The sequence below is a fragment of the Diaphorina citri genome, unplaced genomic scaffold (assembly GCF_000475195.1).
Source record: "Diaphorina citri unplaced genomic scaffold, Diaci psyllid genome assembly version 1.1 scaffold1615, whole genome shotgun sequence".
NCBI lineage: Eukaryota > Metazoa > Arthropoda > Insecta > Hemiptera > Psyllidae > Diaphorina > Diaphorina citri.
The window spans coordinates 9,157-31,688 of record NW_007379041.1 but is presented as its reverse complement, the minus strand read 5'-3'; the positions used below and the strand labels follow the sequence as shown (position 1 = coordinate 31,688).

General features: G+C 37.7%; 3 protein-coding genes across 4 annotated transcripts in view; all 3 read right to left on the bottom strand.

Annotated features, from left to right (window-relative positions):
• Window positions 1–22,532, bottom strand: part of LOC108253335 (cholinesterase 2-like) — a 36,813-nt gene that overhangs the window by 6,752 nt on the left and 7,529 nt on the right. The window contains exons 2-4 of the mRNA XM_026828949.1: window positions 14,061–14,246; window positions 9,916–10,115; window positions 9,344–9,497 (exon numbers count right to left, since the gene is read on the bottom strand). Coding sequence (XP_026684750.1) covers window positions 9,344–9,497; window positions 9,916–10,115; window positions 14,061–14,246 — 540 coding nt within the window. The remainder of the gene's footprint in view (window positions 1–9,343; window positions 9,498–9,915; window positions 10,116–14,060; window positions 14,247–22,532) is intronic.
• Window positions 10,881–11,958, bottom strand: LOC113470477 (esterase SG1-like). Its single transcript, XM_026828953.1, has 3 exons — window positions 11,821–11,958; window positions 11,186–11,337; window positions 10,881–11,045 (listed from the first exon to the last, which is right to left on the bottom strand). The coding sequence occupies exons 2-3, from the start codon at window positions 11,321–11,323 to the stop codon at window positions 10,896–10,898; spliced, it is 288 nt and encodes a 95-aa protein (XP_026684754.1). The 5' UTR covers window positions 11,324–11,337; window positions 11,821–11,958; the 3' UTR covers window positions 10,881–10,895.
• On the bottom strand, window positions 16,494–20,966 carry LOC113470476. 2 transcript variants are annotated; one of them, XM_026828950.1, is made up of 3 exons: window positions 19,502–19,526; window positions 18,587–18,801; window positions 16,522–16,914 (listed from the first exon to the last, which is right to left on the bottom strand). In XM_026828950.1, the coding sequence occupies exons 2-3, from the start codon at window positions 18,786–18,788 to the stop codon at window positions 16,634–16,636; spliced, it is 483 nt and encodes a 160-aa protein (XP_026684751.1). In that variant the 5' UTR covers window positions 18,789–18,801; window positions 19,502–19,526; the 3' UTR covers window positions 16,522–16,633. The 2 variants fall into 2 exon arrangements, with proteins under 2 accessions (XP_026684752.1, XP_026684751.1); XM_026828951.1 differs by lacking the exons at window positions 18,587–18,801; window positions 19,502–19,526 and adding an exon at window positions 20,710–20,966 and having other exon boundaries at window positions 16,494–16,914.

Below are 22,532 nucleotides of genomic sequence, written 5' to 3'. Positions count from 1 at the left end.
CATCCTTTCACGGGGACTTAGGTGTAGGCCATTTTCAGTGAAAGTGCAGGCTTCCAAAGTTTCAGAAATCGACATTTTTCAGACATTCCAGCAATAAAACAATCGAATGATACTCTTCCATGATGAAACTACAAAGGTCAGCAAATTGCACCCTTCTATCCTCTATCACCCATCAGAAAACCCCTTGCAAATAAATTCCTAACAAGCGCAGCTAAATAAACATGTTCTGATTATAACGACCTATGTAAATTAATGGCCCCCTGGTGTTCTCTCTGTATCACCTGTGATGTATGTGTAGCCGTCGCAATTTTCCTCAATTAATCGAGAACTTGCTACCCTCCCAGTGACGTCAGAGGCAAACTCACGACACTTCGCTCTCACACGGGATTTTCCACAAGAGCGTGAGCCACTCTAGTGTACCGCGCCCCAAGGGAACTCGGCATAAAGCCCTTGCAGTTGCATGGAAAAGGTCAGTTCTCTATTTTATATGACAGCTTTACTTGTATTAGCCTTAGGGTACCTCGCGCAATTTTCCTCAATTAATCGAGAACTTGCTACCCTCCCAGTGACGTCAGAGGCAAACTCACGACACTTCGTTCTCACACGGGATTTCCCAGAAGAGCGTGAGCCACTCTAGTGTACCGCGCCCCAAGGGAACTCGGCATAAAGCCCTTGGAGTTGCATGGAAAAGGTCAGTTCTCTATTTCATATGACAGCTTTACTTGTATTAGCCTTAGGGTACCTCAATGAGGTTCTACCTCATGTTGGATGTTGATTATGGGATGGGAATAAACAGAAGTCTCTATAATTTTAGGAGACGACACTCTCACTTTCGTCCCGCAAATCCGAAGAATCGTTATGTCGTATGTCGGTAGAAAATCAGAACTCTGTCTCCATGTTGTATGGTGGTATTATTACATTCATTACTTAATCAGATCTATTCACAAGCATTCTCATAATACCCTTTGAAACAACCTTCCTACCCTTTGAGGCCGGGGAGGGGAAGATAGGATCAAAGGTAGTTGTGGGATGGAGAGAGAAAAAAAAGGAGAAAACATGTAGGTGATGTTATAAATGAGGAGGATTTTATTTTAGCTAGGTAGGTAAGTAGCCATGAAATTTTGAAAAATCAACATCCCTAGGAGCGAAGGAGAGAGAGAGAGAAAGAGAGGGAGAGAGAAAGGAGGAAGAGGGAGAAAGTAGGGACAATATTATTTTGATATCACTCTTCAATTCGCCACTTCTCCATTTCATCCAGGTCGAGGGTTCGAATCCCTTCTAGGAGCCGTATTTTATATTTATAGAAACGTATCCGTAGAAAGGTTTCAACTGGCCTTCGATTTGGAAGTATCATTCCCCGGACTCGGGCTGCCGGAATGGTTATAAATGGTGGAGGTGCGAAATTCCCTAAATTTTGATAAAAAACAGGTACTGGTAATGATTCCTACCCTTTGAGGCCGGGGAGGGGAAGATAGGATCAAAGGTAGTTGTGGGATGGAGAGAGAAAAAAAAGGAGAAAACATGTAGGTAATGTTATAAACGAGGAGAATTTATTTTTAGCTAGGTAGGTAAGTAGCCATGAAATTTTGAAAAATCAACATCCCTAGGAGCGAAGGAGAGAGAGAGAGAGAAAGAGAGAGAGAGAGAGAGAAAGGGGAAAGAGGGAGAAAGTAGGGGGTATTTGTAAATAAATAATATTTGTTTCATTAGTGAACTGGGAAAAAGGGGAAAAGAGGGAGGGAGAGATAGAGGGTAGGAGGGACAGAGAGCACACACGGAGTTATAAAATGTGCGGCGGGGACATTATGATAATGGGCGCTCATTACTAACTGAAGATAAACCACAGCAATACAATTCTCTATCATACCCATAGAGTTGGTTTTCACTTTTAGGAACCTATAGGCTTATAGGTAAACACATGAAGGCACTTCCTTGAGCCAGTGAGCGGAGGTAAACATCCAGTATTAACTGCTAAGTAGTAAAAACTCGACTGTTTACATTTACACAAGCAAAACGCAGAGTCTATTTCTATTTCCAATATTTGTTTCTACCGAAGAGGAAGCAGACTGTTTGGTCCTCAGGTGCAAAGTATGAGATGTGACCCACTACTATCACGTCACGTGACGTGAGGGCAATGTAGCTATCATGACCGAAATTACCTACAATATTGTGGGAAAACTTTGAACTACATCTTTCTGACTCTCCTGAGCTCACGTGTCGTAGTGTATTTCTACTTTTTTTAATTTAATTTTTTTTTTTTATAAGTGGGAAAACTTTGAACTACATCTTTCTGACTCTCCTGAGCTCACGTGTCGTAGTGTATTTCTACTTTTAGTCTCATACCCATCCGTAAAAGCCGAAGCTTGTGCCACGGATGGGGAGTTCATTAAATATAATTTCAGTTTCATTCTCAGATAGGTAGTATGCTCATGTAAATGGGAAAACTTTGAACTACATCTTTCTGACTCTCCTGAGCTCACGTGTCGTAGTGTATTTCTACTTTTAGTCTCAAATTTCAAATCATACGGTCCAAAACTCATGCCGAGGTGTACCGCCTCACGATTGATAAGGGGATTAGAACAAGAGCAACTTATTTACAACCTAGCCAAATAAGACTGACCTAGAGATTACTCCTGAAAAGATAAAGACTCTGAAGAGGCAGCAAACATGAAGTTTTAATTATAAGGTTTACCGCCTCACGATTGATAAGGGGATTAGAACAAGAGCACCTTATATACAACCTAGCCAAATAAGACTGACCTAGAGATTACTTCTGAAAAGATAAAGACTCTGAAGAGGCAGCAAACATGAAGTTTTAATTATGCTCAGGATGGATGAAGGATGAATAAAGTAAGCACAAGAGATTTCTCAGTAAAGACTTAACGAATCGTTCATGCAGATCAGCATTGATTTGAAATAGAAATGTTTAGGAATACATTCCTCAATTCTTATGGCTCATATTTTAATAATTCCGACTAAAAAAGATTCTGTTAGCTTTGGCCATGCCAATAGTAGAGCAAAAGAAGTACTTGCAGAATTGGTACTTCTCTGGAAAGTTTGAGTGACCTGAGGAATGAGGAGAAAGGTAAAGTCGGGAGGACCTCGTATTCCTTTTGAGCTTTTTCCATTGCCCTAAATAGTGGAACTTGTGTCCCGAATAATTGCCGAACTGAACGACTCCCTCCCAAGGTTCCAAATCTTCAGGAGCCTGCAAATACAATACAATTCTTACAATACTATAGAATACTTGGTTTATCCTGCTCGAAAAGACCAAAAAGTCCCTTTACCCCAGCAGTCTGAACAAGGTCTTATGTAGGAGGAAAAAGAACAAAAAAGATCATCAAAATCTATACTTTCGTATCCAACCCACATACACTAAAAACTAAAATCGGCAGTTTAAATTTATGTAAACTACGTAATAGAGTAGGTATAGTTATTCGGACTAGGTAGGTACCCAAGTTGGTACCTCCTGAACTTTATTCTAAAGATGCGTCCAGTTATCCACGCTGTTGTGGATTTTAGCTTTGGACGTAGTCTCACCCTCATATAGTCCTATTCCTTAAACTAATAAACCAAAAATATCAATTGAGGTTCTTTGAACAAGACTAAAAGGTTATAGCTCTGGATACACCTTAGTTAAATAAGAGATTTTATTCAAAGAGATAAAGAGAGGTCCTGAAGAGTATGCAACTATGCATTGTGCTGAATACTGAGGAGTGATAACTTGAAGTAAAAATGAAACGCAGTCTGCACTCTAGCGAGGAATGCATGAACTAAGTGAAGACATCCTTCTAAAAAGAGAATAATACTTGAAGTAAAAATGAAACGCAGTCTGCACTCTAGCGAGGAATGCATGAACTAAGTGAAGACATCCTTCTAAAAAGAGAATAATATTTTTTGCTCCCTAGTAAAGCAAAAGGAGCAAGGAGTACAGTATTGTCCCTTGGAAAGGGAGTAAGGGGCAAACTGCCTAATAACCTCTGGGAGTAAGTTTCTAGGGTGACCACTCATCCTTTGGAGTGTAGTATCTGTTTAATACCTCTCTGTCCAATCTGCTTAACTATACCTCTGGCCTCGGTGGTGTAGTGGTCAAGACGCTCACCTGGTAAACAGGAGGGCATGGGTTCAATCACAGCCGAGGTATGGAATTTTATCCTGATAATTATTCAAGGGAAATCCTTGCATTTGCTTGTAAAGAAGACAGCACCATGACACCATCTCTTCGTTCAGAAATTAGACCAAATTGGAGATGATGATGTACTAGGTATAAAGGTTTGTAATATATTGGCTCTTACCTTGAGAAGGATCCTAGGGTTTATCCAGGGCTCGGAGATGTCTTCGTTGAACTCTCTGGGACAGGACTGTCCCTTCTTGACTGGCGGTGGAGATGGAGCCAGTCCAGTGGCCGCGGAGGACAATGAAGCTCTGGAGAACAAAATAAATACAAGAATAGAAATTTAATGAGTCTTATGGGGACAAATGTCCCTAATCTGGTGATTCAATGATGTCTCTGGTATAGGTTAGGGGTAGTTAGGACAATGAAGCTCTGGAGAACAAAATAAATACAAGAATAGAAATTTAATGAGTCTTATGGGGACAAATGTCCCTAATCTGGTGATTCGATGATGTCTCTGGTATAGGTTAGGGGTAGTTGAGTTATAAACTTTCCCATTAAAATTATCAACCTACAACGACGAAAGCTCTGTGAAAGAGTAGTAAGCTAGTAAGATGACTCAGAACTTAGATTGAGACATCAAGTATACGCCCTTTGTCTACCTCTTCCAGTCTTCGTTCTTCTTTAGGTATATCCCTCCTTTCTCCGTCTTTCCCCTTCTCCTGACAACGCCCGACCCCTGCAGGGGCTTAGTAGTAAGCTAGTAAGATGACTCAGAACTTAGATTGAGACATCAAGTATACGCCCTTTGTCTACCTCTTCCAGTCTTCCTTCTTCTTTAGGTATATCCCTCCTTTCTCCGTCTTTCCCCTTCTCCTGACAACGCCCGACCCCTACAGGGGCTTAACGGTAAATAATAATAAATTACTTGCTAAATTAATTTCTTCCGAGTCAGGTGTTCATTTAATTCAATCAATCCCCGGAACACAACTTTTTTTTTTCTCTTACTTTCTTCATTTAGTGAAAAATTGCAAAGAGGAGGTTGGGAAACACTTCATCACTTCATTCCCGCATAAGGGATGATTCAAGAGGTTTTCCTTGGCCGGGCGCTCACGGCTTTGACTTAAATAATAATAAATTACTTGCTAAATTAATTTCTTCCGAGTCAGGTGTTCATTTAATTCAATCAATCCCCGGAACACAACTTTTTTTCTCTCTTACTTTCTTCATTTAGTGAAAAATTGCAAAGAAGAGGTTGGGAAACACTTCATCACTTCATTCCCGCATACGGGATGATTCAAGAGGTTTTTCTTGGGCCGGCCACTCACGGATTTGACTGCGACAGACAGAGCTTGCCTTACAAAACCTGCTGAGTGGCGGCCCTAGAGGAGCTCGGAGATGGACAGTCGCTAAATAGGTACTCATAAAGTACATAAACTGGTTTAAAATTCGGATTACGGAACCAAAGCTCTGCAAAATGTCTGATATGGAGGACTATTTACGGATTGAACTGACCCATGAAACCGAGTTTATCCACTGTTCTCCAAGATCTCAGGTTGAGAGGTAGAGACCGAACACTCAGACGATTCTAAAGCTTGGTCTAAAATTTGCCAAGAATCTAATTTTTTCGGCGGTTCATGCCAAAAAACAAAAAAGACCTTTCTGCAATAGTTAGGTTTTTTAAATGGGATGCCACCATCCTAAAAGGGATGCTGCCATCCTGAAAGGGATACTCCTAGTACATAAACTGGTTTAAAATTCGGATTACGGAACCAAAGCTCTGCAAAATGTCTGATATGGAGGACTATTTACGGATTGAACTGACGATGACGCATGAAACCGAGTTCATCCACTGTTCTCCAAGATCTCCGATTTAGAGGTAGAGACCGAACACTCAGACGATTCTAAAGCTTGGTCAAAAATTTGCCAAGAATCTAATTTTTTCGGCGGTTCATGCCAAAAAACAAAAAAGACCTTTCTGAAATATTTAGGTTTTCTAAATGGGATGCCACCATCCTAAAAGGGATGCTGCCATCCTGAAAGGGATACTCCCAATAGCTTTAGCTTGATTGCTTTTATCTAGAAATAATTTGGAAACCAACAAAGAGTACATCAGGATACGCCTGGCAAACCGTGAAAATCTCAGTCATCATTGTCCATGACAGTCTCTACACCCATTTTCTCATTGGATCACCCCTTCCCAGCCCCATCCTAAAATGAATGGTAGGCATTATTCTTGTAGTGCTATTTGCAAATGAAGTCCGAAGTCATGAAATTATATACAGCATAGTTCTTCCAAAGTGTCCACTCATACACCCTATATGAAATTAACATCTCAGTCATCCAATTTAATTTACACCCCAGATGCCACGACATGGATTTAAATTGGTTTTATTCGCAAACTGAAGAAAGGCTGATGAGACCTTCGCTTTGCCTTGGAAATAGAGTAGGTATAGCTATTAGGACTAGGTAGGTACCCAAGTTGGTACCTCCTGAACTTTATTCTAAAGATGCGTCCAGTTATCCACGGTGTTGTGGATTTTAGCTTTGGACGTAATCTCACCCTCATATAGTCCTATTCCTTAAACTAATAAACCAAAAATATCAATTGAGGTTCTTTGAACAAGACTAAAGCTCTGGATACACCTTAGTCAAATAAGAGATTTTATTCAAAGAGATAAAGAGAGGTCCTGAAGAGTATGCAACGATGCATTGTGCTGAATACTGAGGAGTGATAACTTGAAGTAAAAATGAAACGCAGTCTGCACTCTAGCGAGGAATGCATGAACTAAGTGAAGACATCCTTCTAAAAAGAGAATAATACTTGCTCCCTAGTAAAGCAAAAGGAGCAAGGAGTACAGTATTGTCCCTTGGAAAGGGAGCATAATTTGGAAACCAACAAAGAGTACATCAGGATACGCCTGGCAAACCGTGAAAATTTCAGTCATCATTGTCCATGACAGTCTCTACAGCTATTTTCTCATTGGATCACCCCTTCCCAGCCCCATTGTAAAATGAATGGTAGGCATTATTCTTATGATATTATTTGCAAATGAAGTCCCAAGTCATGAAATTCTACAGTAGTTAAATAGAACTTCCTGATAGCTAAAGGTACATTGTATTTATCATTGAGTTCACACTTCAGTGATACCGCCAGGACTCCGGATAAGGACTGATAAGGGAACTATGTCGAAATTCCTGAGTCTGCCACTCACACTCGTTTGAAAGAATTCCGTCTATTCGGCTCATTTCATTTTTCCAATGCTACTGTGAGAAATGAAGCAATGAAATTATAAGTAAGTATAAATATTATCAACATACTAACTTTTTAGGTAAAAATGGCTAACCAGAGACTGCCAAATAGGTATAGCCATTAATTAATACACATTTCTAATGGATTTGGACAACTCCTTGGACGGTGCTATTGGATACGGACTGACAGCCTCTAACTCCTTGTTCAACTTCTCTACAAACCATGGCCACTTTGCAACAGCTATCGAAGCGAGAAAATATTCAACATTAAGTTGTCAACCTATGTATTGATTCATCTACTGGTACCAGCTAGACTCAGACCCATGTACCTACCTATAGCCTCGGAAAATATAAATCCTGAATCATTTTTGAATATGACGTTTTAGCATGGTGTCATAAATATGCATTCGGCGGTCTCTGGTTATAACCCGTAGCCCTAAATAGGTACCTATCCTGTGCCCATGTGATTTATAAACAACCATAATCCCATTACGGAGTTTACATTAAATAATCATGATAATGACATTTTGTTTTCATCACATTAGTAGAAAATAATTACCATCATCTGTCACAGAGAGAAAGGAGGAGGGGGGAATAAAGAGAAAGGGGGTGAGGGGAATAAAGAGAAAGGGGGTGAGGGGAGAAAGACAAAAGGAGGAGATAGAAAGGAAAGAGGAGAGTGGAGAAAAAGAGGGAAGAGAAAGAATAGGGAAGAAGGGGTCGATGACTAATGGGGCATGTCACACATACCTACTTATAAATAGGTATAGTGCTATGCTGATGAGGGAGATCCCAAAGTTATAATGGAGTTATATTGCGAGAGCTACCTACTGCCTACTGAGCATGAGCACAGAGCAGCGACGATAGTACGTTGAATGTACTCGTTCCCGATGGATCACTGAAGCAACGTTACGCGTGAATGGAATCCGGATGGGTGACCACTTTGGCAATGGCTTGCTTCTGACTTATCCCGGCCACACTCAGGATGGGCTTGTCACCCAATAAAGGGCAAAAGCTCCGTCACTTATAAAAACCCTGACTGCACTATAACGAAAAGCACTATAATCACAACACAGAACAAGGAAAAGGTACAAAAGGAGTTTAGGTAAAACAGAAGAACAAAAGGTTCATATCGACCCTTTTGACATGATTGACATCTAGTGTGATTTTAGGAGTGCGGAAGAGGACATTGATTTTTTTTCTATGGGCTGTGGGTACTAGCACTGATTTGTAAAACAATGAGAGTGTACAGAGCATGCTGCGAGTATGACATGGAAGTACAACATCCGAAACCTTTTGACATGATTGACATCTAGTGTGATTTTAGGAGTGCGGAAGAGGACATTGATTTTTTTTCTATGGGCTGAGGGTACTAGCACTGATTTGTAAAACAATGAGAGTGTACAGAGCATGCTGCGAGTATGACATAGAAGTACAATGTCAGATGCTCCTGAAATAAGGTACACACGTTATTAAAATGGGTGAAAAACATCGGCAGAAGAAACATTTCTTGACTTATTTAACGTATCATCAATTTAAGAATCTGATTTGTAAGAAGATGAGGATTGCCAATATTCCAAATGCACAGGTATTAAGACATGTGAAAGCGTAGTTCAGAATTAAAACAGCAATACCCTGATGGCCTTTGCGGTAGCTTGTGTCCCTTACACGTCATTCACACCAGTGATCGCTACTAATAGTATAGTTAGTTACCTAAAAGCATTCGAGCCCGCTGGAAATTAAACCAGCACAGCAACCTGTGGTGTAGGTACGTACAGGCATTTGAAAATATGAAAAATTCTTCGTCTAAACCAGTGTTCGTCTTACAGAGGATCTACAGCTGTTCTTAAAGTGTGTCCACACACGGTCGACCGGCCATCGATCGATGTCGACTGACACGTCCACACTGCCTCGACATCAAAGATTTTCCTCATCGATTGACTATTTTTGGACACACCCTCATAATTTTCAACTTACAATTGTATATGAGGAAGCCCTCGTGAGATACGGTTCCTACAATTGTAGGCAAATCATGTACGTTGCCTGTCCTCAGGGATTGCAAAGGCTCTTCAGTGAGAAATTCGCCGTCCACAGTAGGCACAAAGGCTTGGTCTGTACCGGTCAGATGCTCCTGAAATAAGGTACACACGTTATTAAAATGGGTGAAAAATATCGGCAGAAGGAACATTTCTTGATTTATTTAACGTATCATCAATTTTAGAATCTGATTTGTAAGAAGATGAGCGTCAGATGCTCCTGAAATAAGGTACACACGTTATTAAAATGGGTGAAAAACATCGGCAGAAGAAACATTTCTTGACTTATTTAACGTACCTATCATCAATTTAAGAATCTGATTTGTAAGAAGATGAGGATTACCAATATTCCAAATGCACAGGTATTAAGACATGTGAAAGCGTATGTGTTAATGCAGGTATAGGTACCTAGTACAGATGTTAGTTCAGAATTAAAACAGCAATACTCTGATGGCCTTTGCGGTAGCTGTTAATGCAACAAGAGACTGTAAACAGTAAAATAGCGCTACTTACCACGTCATTGATCACTTTATCTTGGTTACCAGCAAATTCCTTTGGAGATGCCTTCATTAAGAATGTCAGCAGTTCTTCTTTGGTCTTAGCCTCACAGCCCAATAATTTTCCTAAATCAAATGCTCTCTGCAAATGGTTCTTCGTGAACCCCCAATTGCACATGGCTGAGCCACTCATGAGAACGGCTTTGTGAAATAAACCTGAAATTATGATTACAAAAGAAAAGCCTGTAATTTTCGAAAATGGTTGAAATTTGTAAGGCATGAATTCGTCAGGGTTTCGGGGTCCCCCACATGAGAATCGCTTTGTGAAATAAACCTGAAATTATGATTACAAAAGAAAAGCCTGTAATTTTCGAAAATGGTTGAAATTTGTAAGGCGTGAATTCGTCAGGGTTTCGGGGTCCCCCGAATTTTACAATTTTATTCAAATCATTTATCTCGTTCGGAAATCGGAACGTCACGCACAACACATCGCGTCGAAAATGAACTGAAATCCTTTCGAACTGAAATCTCAGAACTCGGAATAATATCTCAATATTCTCAATATCGATATTGCGAAGGAGAAAACTTGAATCCACAAGTTCGCGCAAAAAAAAATAATAATAATAATTATAATAATAATGCACAAAATCTTAGCCGAAGCCCGAAAAAGACTAAAATTCCAAGTGATTCCCAAAATAATGTGTAGATGATGCCCAAAACATTAGAAAGAATTCCATTTCTCAAAGGATTTTTGCCCAAAGCGCAGCGACGGTGACGCAACGAAACTTTCAAGAACCCGGTGTTCATAACACCTCTATTTAACTCTCCTTGACCCTTGACACATTGATACTTCTAAGTTTTCTTCTAAGTACCTATAGAAAATCTTGTTTCTAACTTTCAAGAACCCGGTGTTCATAACACCTCTATTTAACTCTCCTTGACCCTTGACACATTGATACTTCTAAGTTTTCTTCTAAGTATAGAAAATCTTGTTTCTTAGAAACTTACATTTGGAACATACACATTCAAGTACAGGCAATCCTCGTCCCCGATATAGATCTTGGTGCCCATGTCATATTGGGGTCCACAATTTCCTTCCTTCAGTGCATCCCGGACTCCCTCCCAAGGTTCCAAATCTTCAGGAGCCTGCAAATACAATACAATTCTTACAATACTATAGAATACTTGGTTTATCCTGCTCAAAAAGACCAAAAAGTCCCTTTACCCCAGCAGTCTGAACAAGGTCTTAAACATACATAACTAACTATTTTGGTTGTCTTTCTTACCTTAAATCTTAGGTTGCCCACGGGAGGTTTGGCATAAGGAATTCCTTGAAAGCTGAAATACTTTGTTGCGTCATACTTGCTCGTTTTCAACGACCCCTTCAATTTTCCGTAGCTTGTGCTTATCACTTTGGTGGACATTTTTCGAGGCAGTCCTACAAAAAGAGAAATGGAGAAAATTCGTACCCGATAATGAGATTTAGAGTCCGATACCGTCTTACCACTCAAAACCAAAAACGGATAAATTGAAGAAAATAATAATAATAATAAATAAATATTCTCGTTAGCTTGGCAAAGGGACCACCTTATGGGCAGAATTTCAAATTTAATTAAAATTGTTTTATTATTTTTTGATTGATATTCACAGCACACAATACCCGATAATGAGATTTAGAGTCCGATACCGTCTTACCACTCAAAACCAAAAACGGATAAATTGAAGAAAATAATAATAATAATAAAAATAAATAGGTAAATATTCTCGTTAGCTTGGCAAAGGGACCACCTTATGGGCAAAATTTCAATTTAATTAAAATTGTTTTTATTATTTTTTAATTGATATTCACAGCACACAGCAGATAAGGCGGAAAAAATATGACTGAAATAAGCTTATAAATTAAGCACTGAGGAATACTAACTTGGGTTTTAATCCCGGCAGATAAAAGTGGGATTTACCCCCGTCAATTTCTGAACTAAAAATATAAAATCCGATATAATTATAAGTTTTTTCAACCTACATTGGTTGCAGACTGATAGCTGATACTTTCAATTAAAAACGTTATAAGAATATGTATGTACCTATTATATACGAGTATAATACCACAATTTTCTGTAATCTTATCTTCCACGCTGACAACTAGGGTGTGCATAATAAATTATAAGAAAAACCTGCACATCACTCCCATGGACATATTATAATCTGCGAGTAAGTGTGGTTCGAAGCTTTAGAGTCATGACAGAAACAGATCTGATCACAAACGCCGCGCCGCCGGCACGGAGCGGCACGACGCGAGGTCTACAGAGCTACAGATAGGACCTATCTCCAAGTGGTCACCAGACGAACTAAAAGTAGCGCTAAACTTGAATCACTTGGAAACATCAATGTATCAATTTCGACAATCACTGGTGTTTTGAATCATAATATGAAGTATTCGGTGAATGTACTAGGAAATGCAACTACTTAATAGTACGTTAGAAACCATGCGTTTCTATCAAGGTCATCGGCACTATATTCTCACTCATATCGAAATCAGCCGTGGTTATCAAATTTATTGGAAATTATATTAAGTGGAACTGTGGAAAGTTCATTTTGAATGTATTGGTGCAGGCATATCAACATTTTTACTGTGGTAAAGTATACAAATGTGAATATTATTCACCTATAACACTAATAAAATGTGTGATTTAATATTAAAGAAGGGAATTTCAACTCTCACACCGGTCACTCAAGCTCATACATTCTTACAGACCAAGGTCTTTCAGACAGTCGGAACGTGTGTGGCGGAAAAAGCTTCAGACACCGTCTGAGTGAGCGTGAATCTCGGGCCTTAACTGGCTATGTTGCTGAGTCTACAACACTAAAATCTAAAACTATGACTACCTACAACAAAAGAAAGAAACGACCAATAGTTTATCTTTAACTAAAGAGGGAAAGTTGAGAATAATTTCATTTATTTATTTAGGTATTTAAGATCTATGTACCTAAGTTAGATTAGATAATTTTTTTATCAAACAAGGTTTGAAAAGAGAGAAGAAAGAACATGACGATGATATGAATAATGGAATTATGAATATGAAATCTAAAGGTACGAGTAATGTAGGAAATTGTAATCACCTAAATTAAGTAATTAATTTAATACTCAGTAAATAAAAATATCTAGTCCCATGCAACCTACATAATTATGTACGAAATAAACCTCAACCTAAAAACTACCTGAAAAGTTTTAACATGAATACTTAATAACTTTTTAGGCTTCTGTAAAAGTATGAAAATAAGCAACGTAGAAGATGTGACTTTACCTACTACATTCTTACAGACCAAGGTCTTTCAGACAGTCGGAACGTGTGTGGCGGAAAAAGCTTCAGACACCGTCTGAGTGAGCGTGAATCTCAGGCCTTAACTGGCTATGTTGCTGAGTCAACTACACCAAATTCTAAAATCTAAAACTATGACTACCTACAACAAAAGAAAGAAACGACCAATAGTTTATCTTTAACTAAAGAGGGAAAGTTGAGAATAATTTCATTTATTTATTTAGGTATTTAAGATCTATGTACCTAAGTTAGATTAGATAATTTTTTTATCAAACAAGGTTTGAAAAGAGAGAAGAAAGAACATGACGATGATATGAATAATGGAATTATGAATATGAAATCTAAAGGTACGAGTAATGTAGGAAATTGTAATCACCTAAATTAAGTAATTAATTTAATACTCAGTAAATAAAAATATCTAGTCCCATGCAACCTACATAATTATGTACGAAATAAACCTCAACCTAAAAACTACCTGAAAAGAAGAGGTCTTATCGTCCACATATTGAAGAGAGAAAGAGGATAAAGTATAGGAGAAAGAGAACCGCTGTCTTTCTGAAAGACAGAGGTTTAAGAGGTCTTATCGTCCACATATTGAAGAGAGAAAGAGGATAAAGTATAGGAGAAAGAGAACCGCTGTCTTTCTGAAAGACAGAGGTTCCGAGAGCAAACAAGGCTTCAATTGGAGCCCCCTGGGTCAGTTACAGATTGACAAAGGGTGATCTAAATGTCAATGCGGGGATCCTAAATGGCGCCGCCCAGAGCCCCCTCTTCACGGGTCCTGCGGGGTTGGATATACGCATGTCCTATCTATGTTCATTCCACTTTGGAAAGTCATCCTTACCCTTGGAAAGTGGTGACAACATGTGATAGTGCACACTTGCACCTCCTGCACTTTCGCCAAACAAAGTTACATTTTTTGAATCGCCACCAAAATTTTCGATCTCTTTTTTCACCCACTTGAGAGCCGCATTTTGATCCTTGAGACCCATATTCCCTGCAGCATCCTTGGTTTCCAAGTTGAGAAAGCCTTGACAGTGAGAAAGTAAATGAATAAAAAAATATTACATATAAATAAATCGTTATTTAGATATTTAGCAATTAGGAATTATGTATGTATGTCTTATCTGCTTATCACTTTCTCATATTTGCATACATAAGGCGTGGAAAAATGATAAAAAAAAGTTTGACGTCCCGTCGCAATTCCCTGCAGCATCCTTGGTTTCCAAGTTGAGAAAGCCTTGACAGTGAGAAAGTAAATGAATAAAAAAATATTACATATAAATAAATCATTATTTAGATATTTAGCAATTAGGAATTATGTATGTATGTCTTATCTGCTTATCACTTTCTCATATTTGCATACATCAGGCGTGGAAAAATGATAAAAAAAAGTTTGACGTCCCGTCGCAGAAAAAGGTTACAGATCGAAGCTACCTTTACTTTTTAAAAGAGAGAGTTTATCAAAATAGACCTTTACCTTAATTGCAACAATGCAAGGGATTCTCGCATTCTGATTGGTTCTTTCATTTTGGGTTGATGACTCCTTGCTGCCATATCCATCTGGATAACGTACCTGAAAAGTTTTAACATGAATACTTAATAACTTTTTAGGCTTCTGTAAAAGTATGAAAATAAGCAACGTAGAAGATGTGACTTTACCTACTATAGTTACCTACAGAATATTTAGGTTAGGTAAGACTTATTTTATATTAAGGAGTACGAGATTATTTATTTTATCCATCTAAACATATTAAGATTTATTTACCTAGGTATAAGAAAAATGTAAATATATTGTTGCGTCGATTCAAAAACAAAAGAATACACAAAATTTATAAAAGGCTGAATCTTTCACAAGTTGATGTAGGAAATAATATATAGGTAGGTACTTTATTTGGTCCTAGCAAAAAGGAGGTGGTTCCTATTATACCAAAACTTCAAAATCTGAAGAAGAAAAAATCCAGCTTTGCAAAAAGCCTTTGTTTTCGAACCGACACCAACAGAGTAGGTATTATGTATTTTAATAATTAAAGCTGAGTTTATTATTATTGAGGCACAGATACCTTAAGAATGAAATCTATCTAGTGTTTCTAATATTTAGTTTGTAATTTATCCAAATTAATTATTTTATGTTGTACTAAAAATTACCTTAATTAGATACATGCAAGTAATTTTGAAAACACTTAATTATGTTTCTTTAACAATAGAATATCTACAAAGATATAATATTTAGTAAGATGAATAGATTGCACCAGAAAAAAGTTTTAATTGAAAATAACTATGATTTAACCATTGTATTTTATTTGAATCTTTGAAAACACAGACAGTTTACCTCTAATAAAATGAAACTACGAGTTAATCTTATGCAAGAAAATAAATCAATAATATGTAGTAAAATATTGCTTATAAGATCGAGAATCAAGAGGTACAAAATAAATGTGAAACCAACTCAGATCCTAAAGAAATCCCTTCTTTCTTTGCTTGTTCCTCCACTCCATCTTAAAAATAATTTTTTCTTGCCTTTTTTAAAAATCTCTCTCCTTTTTGTTGACAAATGTTTCATTTCCAAAACAAATTCTCAGATCAAAGGGTGCTGAAACTGCTGAATGTCATCGGCTTATCTACCATTCTATGTAAAATATCAAAGTAATTCTACGTACATATTAACTTTTGCATGGTTGTTAGGTTTCAAAAGGAATTCAGATAATATTCTTATGAACCTAAATTATGAGATTACACAGAAGAATTGTAAAACTATGCTGTATTATGGAGGGCGTAACAGAAGTGAAAATCAAGAGAGATACAAGTAGGTACCTATGCATAATGCTATGTTCCCTTGGATGATCAAAATGAGAGAGAAAATATCTTCAAATTTTGAATATTGCTTTATCGAATTCCGGGCACATAAATTACATTATAAAGAGATTATGAAGCTTAACTTTACAATTTTATTAACTCCTGAAGAGTGCCTATAGGTATTTCTGTCAATAAACGCATTTGTTACGCCCTGACTGATTCACATAAAAGAATACATTCCAAACGTTTTCTGTCGTTTAAGAACTTCTTCTTCGTCTTATAAAATTAATCATCACAGCCAACTTGGTTTATGTTTTTTTAAATGTTTCTTTCATTGAATTTTGTTTTGATCACTTCGTGTGAACGTTTTCATTCATCCTTTTCTCTGTTGATACCTATCAATGTCGAACGACATCGACTGGAAGTCAATATAAAGAGGGTAATAAGATATATGAAAAAAATGTTGGAATTATGAGAAAAAAAAAAAGAAGTTAATGGGGTGGATGTGTTTCAGCCGATGACGGTGAACCATAGTGAGGAGTTGTGGACACTACTGTAGACTATATTGAAAGGACTTATTCAATTCGCGGTTTGCGGTCCGATCCCAACATTTCAACTACATTAAAGTTGACTATAAAAGTAGATGTGTGAAAAATTATATGAATTCTCACTACATGGTAACCCAAATCTTAATGAATTCTTACCCCATAGCATGGTAAGGGCCATTGCTCTCCCCGACAGGCAATGGTACAGGCCCACCAAGGCTGTTATGTGAATGAACACGAAGAATATCCTTCGTCTTCTAGTGGTGAACACATCGTTCCAGGACAACTTGACTTCAGGGCCTTTCACTGGCGGTGCCCAGGGACTAGGCCGTACTGCTGGGTCCATTGAGATCTCATCTGTAAAAAATGGGAAAAATCGGCTATTGTACATAAACATAATTATGATGTCCTCAATTTCCTGCTTCGATCGTTAAACCTGATTGACAGAATGTTTTTTCCGGATATTTTTCCTCAATAGGTATATATATAATTTCGAAATAATGATATAAAAAACGCTGATGTCTACTTGATTTAAATGGAAACAAAGTAATGAATGAAAAGTGGATGGTCTTTTTTTCTTTTTGTATGGAAATTTTTTCATGAAAGGTACGGAGTGCAGTGCACAGTTGCACACATCTGAATTATTAAGAGTTGAAATTCCAACATTTCCAACGCAACAAAAAAATGTGACTTCATGTTATCAGAGACAGTTCGCAGTAAATAAATCGGTACATTATTTTAAAGTAAAGATATTTGTTATATTAATTTAGTAATGAATGAAAAGTGGATGGTCTTTTTTTCTTTTTGTATGGAAATTTTTTCATGAAAGGTACGGAGTGCAGTGCACAGTTGCACAGTGCACACATCTGAATTATTAAGAGTTGAAATTCCAACATTTCCAACGCAACAAAAAAAATGTGACTTCATGTTATCAGAGACAGTTCGCAGTAAATAAATCGGTACATTATTTTAAAGTCAAGATATTTGTTATATTAATTAAAATCATGATAGTTGGCACTCGACTATATTGTTCTTCTTCTCCTCCATCATCAATGTTTATTTTTATGCGCTTAATGTCAACGTGAATAATATCATTATTGCATGTACGTCCCATTGAACGTAGGTACCTTTCGAAAGAAAACTGCAAACATTTGAAAGAAAACCTATTCCGCGCCGGTCGGTGCCTAGAGTGAACGATATTTCATTCAAAATTACCTACATGGGTATTCAAACTATTTATTCCTACATGTATATAGGTACCTAATGTCTGTGTTTTAATTGTATCAGAGGAGTGAATATTGCTCGTAAGAGAGAAATTCCGTCGCATCCAATTGAATTCAAACCACATTCACTTTATTTTGCCCATAACTGTCATCCATCACGGTCTGTTTTTGAGGTCAACCTAGTATTTGACTGTAGAAAGGACGACCCTGTGTGTACAAATAAGTTGATAAGCTAATAAAGCCTGGCTTCATAGTTGGATTTGGTTTTAAACCTAGTCAACTTTTGAAATGCCTTGACCACATCAACGGGACACCTAAAGCCTGGCTTCATAGTTGGATTTGGTTTTAAACCTGGTCAGCTTTTGAAATGCCTTGACCACATCAACGGGACACCAGGCTAGGTACCATGAAATTCTCCATACTCGTTCTAGTCATATTCATTCAACCAGAACTTTTGTACCTCTACAACACCTTGGAGCTTGGATTAACCAAACGTTTCTTTAAAATACCTTGGACTCTAAACCCGATAGGTCCTTATGAAGAATCCAGACATCAAGTACCGTTCTTCAAATCTTCAAGTCTGTTGGAGATTCTGTTATTTAAGTTGTATAATATTCTTCTCAGATTTCTTGATGTAAAATTGAGTACCATGTTAACCATGTAACAAACATGGATTTTAAATTTTTGAATGCCTAATCTAGGAATTATTTTTATTTTTTCAAGGCTTAATGGCAGGATTTTCACACAGTGAGCTCTTCCACCCAACCAAAATCATCACTATTATGTACTTTTCACAAGAAACTTACGCCAGAAAATAATGTACAATCTGAGCGCGTAGTATTTCAAAGAAGAGTAAAAGCTGAGCATTTTGTCTCCAATCTGTTGGGTGATGGAATCTGACGAATGGAGTTGGCGACTTTCTTTCGACAACAGTTGACCAGGGGGGATCCATGGACCAGACTTTTCAGAAATCATTGCCGTATCTTCTTCGTTGATGTTGGGCGCCATTTTGGAGTTCTATCTGAAATCAAGAAGTGGTAATAGTATTGGTATTAATAATAATTTTCAGTAGACAACGGTGGCGACAGACATCTGGAGCTTCCAATGTCATCACGAGTCCACCTAGGTAGGTAATCATATAGGTAGAAGACAACGAATTGGCCCATATTCTGAGGAGGCATATACCTATTGAAAACACAGTTTATTGTTTTATTAGTTTCGGTACCGTTAGTGTTAGTGACTTCGTATTAGGAGCAAACGCCCAATGTGATCATTAAAAACGTGTACATTTTTTTTTTAGAGGTTTGACAGAGGGAATTGTAACTGCTATGGTCTTATCGTCCCGAAATCGAAGAGAGAAGGAAGACAGGATAGGAGAAAGCCAGCCGTTCCGAGAACGAACAGTATCCCAGCAGGATAAAATCCGCCCCGGGCGGGAATCGAACCCGCGGCCTAGCGCTTACAAGGCAGACGCACTACCAACTAAGCTAACTAGGCTGGCTATCAAGGTTTATTAGGTGTGATGTGATAATGATGTCAGTGCCCCGCTCTAGGTCTGTAGTACTATAATGTAGTTGGTAATCGTAGAAGATAACACATCAGGCGCTACCATATTATTCAGGGTGACCATTAGGTAAGCACACAAAAAAAGTATAAGGAAAATAAAATATGAAAATTATTTAAGTATTTTCGTAGATAATTTTTCCCTTTATTTTTCATACCTAGTTTATTTATTTTGCAATCAATACCTATGTACTTTTTTGTAAACAATCCTTACAAGAAACAAGAACCTTTTGAAGATTCGTAGTTTAAATCTCCTACTATGCTGTGAAGATGTTTACCGTAGACTCACTAACACGTACTGAGCTCAATGTCCGTTTTGGGGTTTGGAAATGGAAATTCATATACGTCATACGAAGAAACAAGAACCTTTTGAAGATTCGTAGTTTAAATCTCCTACTATGCTGTGAAGATGTTTACCGTAGACTCACTAACACGTACTGATACTGAGCTCAATGTCCGTTTTGGGGTTTGGAAATGGAAATTCATATACGTCATACAGTCCAACTTATTTAGTGTTTGACGTTGATAAGTTAATAATTTATGCCTTCAAAATAATAATTTGTGTAAAGGGTGTGTCACTGCTTTTCCCTTGGGAGTCGTGTCATATGTACTATTAAAGCCTGGCTTCATAGTTGGATTTGGTTTTAAACCTGGTCAGCTTTTGAAATGCCTTGACCACATCAACGGGACACCAGGCTAGGTACCATGAAATTCTCCATACTCGTTCTAGTCATATTCATTCAACAATCAACCAGAACTTTTGTACCTCTACAAACTATAGTCGGGGTCGATGGGCAAGGATGCCCATAGGCAGGCATCGAACTTGCCAGACCGGTTCTCATTCGCATATTTCGGTATATCGACTTGATTGCAATGATGCTCAGCAGACTTGGAACAACATTTAGTCCCGGCTGTCCCGGTCATATCCCCTTGGATTTTGAGATAATGCCCCGTAGGGTAAATTTAGGGGACTATTTTTTGCTTTCATAATTATTGTAAAATAAGTATAAACTAGATACCTATCCTACAACACCTTGGAGCTTGGATTAACCAAACGTTTCTTTAAAATACCTTGGACTCTAAACCCGATAGGTCCTTATGAAGAATCCAGATCCAGACATCAAGTACCGTTCTTCAAGTCTGTTGGAGATTCTGTTATTTAAGTTGTATAATATTCTTCTCAGATTTCTTGATGTAAAATTGAGTACCATGTTAACCATGTAACAAACATGGATTTTAAATTTTTGAATGCCTAATCTAGGAATTATTTTTATTTTTTCAAGGCTTAATGGCAGGATTTTCACACAGTGAGCTCTTCCACCCAACCAAAATCATCACTATTATGTACTTTTCACAAGAAACTTACGCCAGAAAATAATGTACAATCTGAGCGCGTAGTATTTCAAAGAAGAGTAAAAGCTGAGCATTTTGTCTCCAATCTGTTGGGTGATGGAATCTGACGAATGGAGTTGGCGACTTTCTTTCGACAACAGTTGACCAGGGGGGATCCATGGACCAGACTTTTCAGAAATCATTGCCGTATCTTCTTCGTTGATGTTGGGCGCCATTTTGGAGTTCTATCTGAAATCAAGAAGTGGTAATAGTATTGGTATTAATAATAATTTTCAGTAGACAACGGTGGCGACAGACATCTGGAGCTTCCAATGTCATCACGAGTCCACCTAGGTAGGTAATCAATAATCATATCTACAAGGTAGAAGACAACGGATTGGCCCATATTCTGAGGAGGCATATACCTATTGAAAACACAGTTTATTGTTTTATTAGTTTCCGTACCGTTAGTGTTAGTGACTTAGTATTAGGAGCAAGCGCCCGATGTGATCATTAAAAACGTGTACAGACAGCTGAGGGTAAATATTTACCGTACGAATCATATAGGTAGAAGACAACGGATTGGCCCATATTCTGAGGAGGCATATACCTATTGAAAACACAGTTTATTGTTTTATTAGTTTCGGTACCGTTAGTGTTAGTGACTTCGTATTAGGAGCAAACGCCCAATGTGATCATTAAAAACGTGTACAGACAGCTGGGAGTAAATATTTACCGTACTATAATAATTTCTCACGTGTATAAAAATGACAGTAAACAACTCTTCCATATTGATGGAAACTACCAATTATTGTCCAAGTCTTGTTTATCTGTTCATATTATGTCAGTGCCCCGCTCTAGGTCTGTAGTACTATGTAGTTGGTAATCGTAGAAGATAACACATCAGGCGCTACCATATTATTCAGGGTGACCATACTTATCCCAATGTCACTCTCACAGGTGGAGACTTTATTTCTACAATATTTAACGTGGTTACTGTAGGTACTGGAAAAAACTGTCCAAAGATTATCCTGGTTCTAATTCTAGTGGGTACCTATACCTATGTATGCATGTATACCTATTGACCGAAAGTTCTTGAAGTTTTCATAATTAATAACTTCAGAAGAAAGGACGAAACGTTCGCACCCCTTCAGGTCGATCGAAGTCTTGTGTTTTATAATAATAACTACAGTCCATGATATCAAAGGATATTAGGTGGTCTACCAGCTTGCGTATATTGACGGCTGTTATGCCATGGTAATTTTCTTATAGGCAATAGATACACCGTCTCCCAAAAGCAAATGTCAAGGCGTTTTCTATCAAAATAAATACGACTGTTCTATAGTTAATATTTATTAGCCCCATCATCAGTGGTAATAGTATTGGTATTAATAATAATTTTCAGTAGACAACGGTGGCGACAGACATCTGGAGCTTCCAATGTCATCACGAGTCCATCTAGGTAGGTAATCAATAATCATATCTACAAGGTAGAAGACAACGGATTGGCCCATATTCTGAGGAGGCATATACCTATTGAAAACACAGTTTATTGTTTTATTAGTTTCCGTACCGTTAGTGTTAGTGACTTAGTATTAGGAGCAAGCGCCCGATGTGATCATTAAAAACGTGTACAGACAGCTGAGGGTAAATATTTACCGTACGATAATAATTTCTCACGTGTATAAAAATGACAGTAAACAACTCTTCCATATTGATGGAAACTACCAATTATTGTCCAAGTCTTTTTTATCTGTTCATATTAAACAAGTATTGGTAATACACACTGTAAACAGTTGATTTTTTTTTTTTTTTTTTTTTAGAGGTTTGAAAGAGGGAATTGTAACTGCTATGGTC